Consider the following 8,967-nt stretch of genomic DNA (forward strand, 5'->3'; position numbering starts at 1 on the left):
GCTGCTGCATTTGAGGTTGAGGAGGCTGCTGCATTTGGGGTTGAGGAGGCTGCTGCATTTGAGGTTGAGGAGGCTGCTGCATTTGGGGTTGAGGATGTTGCTGCTGTTGAGATTGGTACTGCTGAGGCGGCATCTGCGGCTGCTGGGACATCATTTGAGGCTGTTGTTGGGATATAATATGTTGTTGCGGCTGAGATATCATTTGATTCGGTTGTTGAGATTGCATCATCGGACACTGTTGTTGTTGTTGTTGGGTCGTTTGCTGAGTAGCAATAGATGGCATCTGTTGTTGTTGCGGAATAATGTGAGGTTGTTGTTGCATCTGCTGTTCTTGATTGAGGTTCGGTTGGCTCGAACCATTTTGGTTGAAGAGGGCAGTCGACTGCGAAACCTGTTGCATTACAACGTTCTGGTCCTGGACGAGATTTTGAAGCGATGTAGTGTGTTGTTGTTGTACGACATTCTGTTGTTCCTGGATAGTGGGTTGCGAACTCATGGATGCCATATGCTGAGCTTGCAGCATGTTTCTTTTTTGTTGATCGAGCTGACTATCGACACTCAGGCGATGTTCTTGTTTAGGCGAACAATTTTGTATCAGTTCCGGTTGCGAAATGGTCGACAACCTATGCTGATCTTGCACTTGTAAATATTCAGGGGGAACTTGGCCTTGTTGTTGTTGTTGTTGTTGGAAATCAGTTTGTGGCGTAGATTGCTGCTGCTGTCCCTGTTGTTGCATAAATTGTTGCTGCAACTGCTGCGAGGAGAACTCCGCCTTTTGGGGCTGGCTGTCGCCGCTAAGGAAGCCCTGCTGGACATACTGTTGCTGCGGCTGCTGTTTGTAGATGATCTGTTGCTGCTGTAGGGCCGCATCTGCTGAGATCTGTCGCTGATAAAGGGCCTGATCATTAGGTTGACCGACGTTTGGTTGACTCCCTAATAAAACGAACTTGCAGTAGAACGGATTCACATGTTTAATGACCGTTATTTACTTACCAGTAACTTGTAAAGAGAGTTGCTGCTGATAAACGGGCTGTTGTGTAGTCTGCTGTGGGAGTTGTTGAGGCTGCTGTTGTTCGCCAGGTGCACTCTGTTGTCGAATATATTGAGGGGGGACATTTGACTGTTGCTGCGGCTGCTGTTGTTGTTGTTGTTGGGACTGATAACTTTGCTGCAACGTCTGTTGTCCTGCGTCTTGTTGTACAAGGTCCTGTTGCTGTGGGGGTGGTGGTTGTTGTTGTTGTTGTTGCTGCTGCTGCTGGGGTTGTTGCTGCTGTTGCTGCTGCTGGGGTTGTTGTTGCTGCTGCTGCTGCTGCTGCTGTTGTTGCTGGGGTTGTTGCTGCTGTTGCTGCTGCTGGGGTTGTTGTTGCTGCTGCTGCTGCTGCTGCTGTTGTTGTTGTTGTTGTTGCTGCTGCTGCTGTTGCTGCTGCTGCTGCTGCTGTTGCATTAGGGACTGTTGGAGAGCTTGTTTCTGCGCCTGTTCAACTTGTTGCTGCAGGAACTGCTGATACTGCAGTTGTTGTAGAAGCGCTTCCTGTTGCTTCTCTTGTTCTTTACGTTCTTTCTCTATTTGCGTGATCTGAGTCTTCAGCAAACGAGCTACGGTCTTCGCATCGTCTTCGAAGATTATGCCTGACTTTGCCTATTTGTGGGTAAAGGTTTTATTAACTTGAATTAAATTATTATTACTTCTCTGATGATCAACATTCAAGTCATTTTTACAAAAAGCAATTTATTAACTTCAGAGTAACTTGAGAATGAACTAAGTATATTTAATTTCAAAAGCAAATGTGGCTTTGTTTCTACTCACCATTTCTTCTGAAATCGTATCATATCGATCGGTTTGCATATCAAATTCGAATTGTATTGCCTCGTTCTCCTTGTGTTTGTGTGTTCGTTTCTTGGGATCCATGACTCGCAAGCGGAACACGACTTTGTTTCCGTCTTGTGAGACGACCTCCACCTTTAGTCCTACGTCTTCCTCGAAGAAAGTATGCGTGAGGAGCTCTTTAACGCTCGGTCTGTCCTCCTTGCTGGGTCGAATGCAACTCTCTATCACATCACGTACTTCCGGGTTCTCGACCTTGTCGAAACTGGCAGGTTTCACACCCTAAAGATGATATAAAATACATATAGGAAAGCACATATTATAGTGTTTCTTTACCGATATGACTTTTTTATAAATCTGAGCAGGTCCTGTGCACTCAGAATAAGGATACTCATTGGTAGCCATCTCCAGCATGCACATGCCAAAGGCGTAAACGTCCACGCCTTCGTCGTAATGTTCTTCGTACATTTCGGGGGCCATGAATTCGGGGGTACCTATAACAGATTTAGCGAAGCTCCTGTTCTTCAGTGTGGCCAATCCCAAGTCCCCTATCTTAACGGACCCTGTCGTGCCAGTGATGAAAATGTTATCACATTTAAGATCGCGATGTATAATGGGGGGCGACCTCGAGTGGAGGAACGCCAATCCTTTTAGTATCTGCCGACACCAAGACTTTAGCACCTTAGGATTAATTTTTTTAAATCGTCTCAAGTACGTCTTTAGGGTACCACTTAGCATCAGTTCCGTTACTAGGACGATGCTCTTCTTTTTATTGAGGATGGACTCCCAATAGTTGTAGAAACGGACGATGTTAGGATGTTGGAGTTTTTTGAGCATTTCGGCTTCTTCTCTGAAGCGTGCCCTTTCGACTTTGTTCAGTTTCTTCTCTTGTAATTCGCACCAGGCAACAGCAACGCCTGTTTGAGTATCCAAACCGCGGTAAACGGTCTTAAAAGAGCCCCTGCCGATCTGTAATCAGCAAAAATAAAATTAAAAAACACTGGTCAACTTAATTTCCATTGATATGTTTGTTTATATTATTGGAATCGCCTACGATTTGGTGTTAATGCTTGTATATCAAGTGTACAAAAACTAGTCCATACATAAATAAAATCCCTGATAATTCCCCGACTTTTGAATTTACTCTTTAATAGAGAGAGACTAACCTCCCTGTTAAAACAAGTTCTAAAGTGAGTAACAACTTTACCTCTTCCTCATACTTAAAGAAGCGTCCACACGGACTGACAGCGATTGGTTTGTACACATCTTCGTCGTCTTCAGCGGCAAGTCCTTTAGATTCTGAAGGAGGGAGGACTATTATCTGCGACTGCGATATGATGTCCGGATTGCTTTCGGCAATTTCGACGTTCTGATGCAAGATGTCGATATTCTGGTCGGTTATTTCGACCATTTCATTGGAATTGATTTTAAACAGATTCTTAGGTAGATTGTACTTTGAGTCGTAAGGAACCAGTTGTAATTCGCTAGGCAGATAGTCCGAGTCATCGTCCACGTTCGAATCAGTCTCTATAGGGATGCAGTGAGTCACACCGCCGTGTTTTACACATTTGTCTTTCTTCTTCTTAGTCCTATGTCTTTTAAGAGAGAAAAAAAGTTCACATCGCCCGTGAAAGCCTACAGAAAGTTACTTACTTGTCAGCGACAATTTTGTCGACATTATCAGCAATCTCTGCCAAGATTTCATCAGCAGCGGCCTCAGAGTCGGCGACGGCTTCGGAGTCGGCGATTTCTGAGCAGCTTGCGTGATACTCTTCGTACTCTTCGATAAAATTTTTCGCAGTCAAAAGGTCAGAAGATGGTGTCCTAGACAGTTCTGGTACCAGAATGGTAGGTAGGCTGACGTTTCCCATTTCGCATTTGACTCTCGGCGACTGTGATGATTCGCTTCCTATTATCCTTTTACGTGTTTCACTCTTGACCGCTTTCGCAATATTTTTTCGTCTTATTATTGGGTCATTTTGTTGTCCTGCAACAGTTTCAACAATTTTGGTAGCTGTTCCGACTACGTTTTCGACAAAATTGGTTGCTACAGGTTTCAAGTCATCTTTCGAATAAGAATCGAGAGGTTTGGGGCTAGCATCGTCTGTTGGGGAGTTCTTGGATGAGCCGCCGCCCCCAGTAGAGTTACAGAAAAGACCCTCGTCCCGGAAAAACTGCACGTTGTCGAAACTCTTTCTGAAGACGGCGAGTTTTTCGATTATATCCAGTTTCTCGTCAAGTAACGACGAACAGCTTTTCGTACGCGATTTCTTTTCTGGTTTTTTGTCCATATTATCCTCTTTAGTGCTTTCGTTGTCCGAAATTGGGGTCCACGTGTACCTGTAATAAAAAAATAAATTACAAGTCAAATATGAAAATAGAAGTTCTCGAATTCTAAACCACGGGGAAGGGGAACTTAAACTTAAAAAGGAGCTGCGACTACGTTACTTAGCCTCCACTAACCCTCTGGTTTAAAGTTTACCCATTATTAACCATACTAATCACATGTACTATCAAAAATAAAACTAACTCTTACCTGTTGACTTGCGTGGTCGTGGTGACCATTTTGGTGGTCTCAGTGTCGACGATTTTCGTCTTGACGGACGTCGTAGGCGTCGAGACGTCCTTTTTCCTCGACCTTGACTTCCTCTCGTCGTCGTTCATGTCGTTTCCGCTCGCCGAATCGACGACAGACAGGACACTCCCACGTTTCCTTTCTTTTCGACTCTTTCGTTTCGAGACCGTAATTTTCGGCGCTTTGGCTTTCGCTTCTCCATTACCACAACTACCATCACTATTATTCGTCGATCCATTACTACTATTACGATTATTATTCTTGTTAATATTCGTGTACTTGTTGTTGTTGTTAATGCCCAGCGTCGATGACGATAAACGGGAAGGGACGCCAGACGACGAGCAACGACTGCTACTTCCGGGGTCGTCAGTGGTCAGATAGCCTTTCACGTGACGTCTTCCGTCGTCGATAATGGCGGACGTCGTCACATCGTGAGGTGACGTCGCCTGGTCGATATCATCGTCGATGAACTCGATCGAACTGAGTTTCCGGTGAAGATCGACTGACGTGTGGGACGGCGAGAGCTTCTGCTGCTGTTGCTGTTGTTTTGGTTTTTCGACGCTCGTTTGCGATTGTACATTCTCTCTACTACCAGTACAAGTTGACAAAGGCGCGACGCCGGAAGTTACGGCAACCTGACGCTCGCTGCTGCCTCCTTTGCCCTCTTTGGTCGGTTCCAGTGATCGGTCCCACCCCTGTTGTTTCTTATTATCAGTCTTTAGCGAAATCACGTTACAACAAGAATTGTTGCTTCCCTGAAAAAATAACAGAATTAATTAATTGGAGACCATAACACAATTTAATAAATTCTTCTTCCCTATTTGTTATTGTGAGTAGATAGAATGATAATTACCTGTGCTTTTAAAATATGAGGTGATGGGGAGGATGGCTGGGAGCTGAGAGCTCTGGCCACGTCCTCCCCAGTTTCACATGACCTCCTCGATGATGTGGAAAAATTCCTTGTCAACGAGACCGCCTTACCACGTTTCTCTGTCACTGTCTTGGGACTAGCATTCTTTAGAGCGCCACGAAAACTGCCCTTGCTGCTACCACTGCCACTGCTACCCTTGCGTGGAATGGTCGGACTTACTTCACTAATATAATAAATAAAATTAAATCAATATATAATACTCAATTAATTAAAGTAAATACCACATTGTCATTGATTGGCGAACGTTTCAAGTAAAAAGTTAAAAATAATCCTTATATTACAGTTTATATGCCATTATAATTATTTAATTTATTCTTTAAGTAATTAACTTTTGAACATAATGTATCATGAGGAATTGTCGAGTACAAAAGCTATTATAATAATACGTAATAGTTAAATAAATAATATAATCACCATCTTCTCTTTCACTTTACGAAAATTTTTTGTTGAAAAAATTATGTTTACATAACTGTTTACATACATACATTTATGGTTTCATGAAAAAAAAAACTTATCGTACTTTAAAGGCTTAAATTATAAGCTCAAGTTCAACAGACTGGAACAATTAGATTATTACTAACTCATTTAAACATATGTAATTTAATTAAGCCATTTTTTTCATCTATATCATTACGCTCCAATTTTAAAAATGAATCAACTGACCATGCACCTTTTCGATATATATACAATTAATTTACTAAAATCTATTCAACAGACAACTTTTTGTCTCTATTGAATGTGAAGTTTAAATAAATAAAATAAATAATGAATGAATTAATAATAATTTAAAGATAATATAGAATAAAAATTAGATTTTATAACTTACACTTCTTGTTCAAATTTTGGGCAGGATTGCCCCGTCTTTAGTAAATTGTCCTGATAATTAGGTTGGTGTTTGTTCTTTACAGCAATGGAAAGACTTTGAAACCTCTTGTTTCGAGTACCATGTGGTATAAAGGTGGGATATCTTTTTTCCAGTTCCAGTCTGAATTGAAGTTGTAAATCGAGTTCAAAAATTCACTTTCGAGTAACGAAAAATTCCCGGTTAAATTAACACTTAAAACACTAAAAATAAGTTAAAAAATCACTTTCGAATTTCAAAATAAGCAAGTAAATTAAAGATCCCAGAGTTCACAAGTTAAATAAATAAATTCCAATATTGAGTTTGAAAAAGGCTAAGTGTATTTATTACGATTTTTTATTGTAACTGCACTGGTGATTTTTATAATTGATCCCTGCACTTGAATTGGAACGTTTGTGGGAATAAACATATCACTGCTGCTTGGATGTTCTGCAGGCCTGCAAATAAAACATACAAGTTAGAAGACGTCCATGCATGTGTTCCTCCGGTAAAAGGACACGTACGCCACTGAATAGATATGTCAAAATTTATTCTCGACAGGTTTTTCACAAGTACATAAAAAATTAAAACCTGTTAAATATACTAGAAATGTTCCTTCTCATTTAGTAAAATCGGCTGACGATGAAAAATATTCTAAGACAGAGGCCCTATGGGATACTGTTAATGAAATTTTAAACCACATACTTGAGACGTAGATGCCAATTTTATCTTATAAAGCTTTCAAAAATCGTCAATTTTACATTCGAAAACGCCCCAAGTAATTTCTTCATTGTGTTTATATGGCATTTAAACGATGAGAATACCATAATTTACTAAAAACTTACGATTTTTTCATGAAATTGACAACACCCAGAACTGAACGAAACGGGCGATTGTGACATTTGGCAATAGATGGCGCATTTGTAAAAATACTAATTTCTCTATTGACATTAATATCTAGACGGTGCACTTCATCATCATCATAAGGTCGTCAGTCCTACGACTAGTCGGACACGCACCTCCACTCTTTCCTATCCTTTATATTGGAAAAAAATAAAAACTGTAAAAACTGCAAATGGACAGCTTCTTGTTTCTATCTCTTTCCGTACTTCTGATTGATCCCGACTTAACACTGCAAGAATATAGACATCTCAGAATAAAGTACACAAACTAATTATAAATATAAACTGACAACGGTGTTAGAGGTTTACGAATATAATGAACAGTATTATTAAACGTTTGTTAACTTTATTATTTAATTAGCAAAAATTAAAATTTTTCCCAAATTTTTATTCATCACAACTGTAGTTTCGCTAACGCAATAACCTTTTGAAGTGAGTACATTTTCCTGTATGTACTCAATTGAAAAGTTACTGGATTAAAACAAGTCGTGAAGAACTAAAAAAATTTTTCTCCTCGAAAACATTAGTTCTGTTCTATTCTATACTTATAGTTCTATGGCATAGAATTGCCAACTGAATATTAGCAAATGTACCGTTGCTAAAAAAAAAACAACCGACTGTTATAAAATATCTAACCCAACTTCTTGGTAATCAAAATCAAAACACCAAATTATAAATAATGATTGTTTTCGGTCAAATAAATAAATAATTGATTAGTCATTCATTTATTAACATGGAATATCTTGAAAGGGAATTTTTACTATGTAATTTAAAAACAATAAACATTTGTAGTGATTATTTTTAGCAGACCAACTTCTCAAAATGTTAAGTGAATATTTGTTTTTAAAAGTTATAGATAAATGTAATATTAAAACTGGTTTGTGAGTTGTATTTATGGAAACGTTATGGATATTTTCGTATCTAATGACACAACAACAATTCCACCCCAACCTGAACCAATTTTAGAAGAAGATATAAAATTTCTTATCATACCTCTTGTTGTTATAATCGTTGTGATAATTTTGTCAGCATTGGTGAGTAGTCTTTAGATAATACACACAGCGTTTACATTTCGTTTTAAATTACTAATTGAAATAATAGGTTTATTTAATGGTTAAAAGAAAGCAAGAGGAAATAATTCATCGTAACATAATGAAACTGTATGAGTTTGATTCGAATGAGCAAGAATGGGAGACACCGCTTTTGAGTAGCCAAGAGAGTGCTCACACTACTGTATATAAGACCACGATGTTGTAACTTAAACATCCACTTGTGAAATATTATTTTCTTAGTTTGCTTTTTGTTTTTAAGAGTGACCCATGTGTTAATACAAAATGTGATAAGTATTTTTTGTATACAAGAGCAGGTTTTACAGCACTATGTAAATATAATGCAATAAATTTTGCAGTGCAAATAATTTTTTGTTTATTCCAAAAGTTGTAGCAGTATAAATTGAGAAAAAAGACATCTTACTCTTGTAATTGCTTAATTTATAAAATATCAACTTAATATCTCAAAATACTATTTGTATGCACAAATTTTTATATCTCATTTAAAACGTAACATGCTCTTAAATACAAAGTTTTACCTTCTAAGCTACAAAAAGAAAATTGAACCTATTAGTGGATAATTGTCTTTTAGGTGGGTATTTGTATTTGCCAGCAATCAAGTAATTGCAAGATTTTTTTTTATTATTCAGTACAAAAAAGTAAATATGTATAGCGGTAATAAAAATAGCACATACCTATTGTCGCCTCATCTTCAATCTGTCAATCAAAGGAACATATTTTTCAGAAAAGACAACGTCCGAGTCATCACTGTCATTTTCTTCTTCTTTCCTATCTTCAACGAACACTTCCTTGTCATCATCTTCTGATTTGCATCTATTACTTT

The 8,967-nt window shown here is 38.7% G+C and overlaps 1 protein-coding gene across 1 annotated transcript; it reads right to left on the minus strand.

The window, feature by feature from the left end:
- Nucleotides 1–4: 4 nt before the first annotated feature.
- Nucleotides 5–7,129, minus strand: LOC108738913 (serine/threonine-protein kinase WNK3; the record flags this gene model as incomplete). The annotated part of the gene is made up of 10 exons (XM_025974963.1): nt 7,018–7,129; nt 6,158–6,630; nt 5,254–5,494; nt 4,362–5,155; nt 3,479–4,165; nt 3,033–3,420; nt 2,162–2,794; nt 1,808–2,107; nt 994–1,639; nt 5–933 (listed from the first exon to the last, which is right to left on the minus strand). Coding segments are annotated over exons 4-10 (3,711 nt in total), but the record flags the coding sequence as incomplete, so codon positions are not given.
- Between the last annotated feature and the right edge of the window lie 1,838 nt (nt 7,130–8,967).

The sequence above is a fragment of the Agrilus planipennis genome, unplaced genomic scaffold, assembly GCF_000699045.2.
Source record: "Agrilus planipennis isolate EAB-ADULT unplaced genomic scaffold, Apla_2.0 scaffold118, whole genome shotgun sequence".
Taxonomy (NCBI): Eukaryota; Metazoa; Arthropoda; class Insecta; order Coleoptera; family Buprestidae; genus Agrilus; species Agrilus planipennis.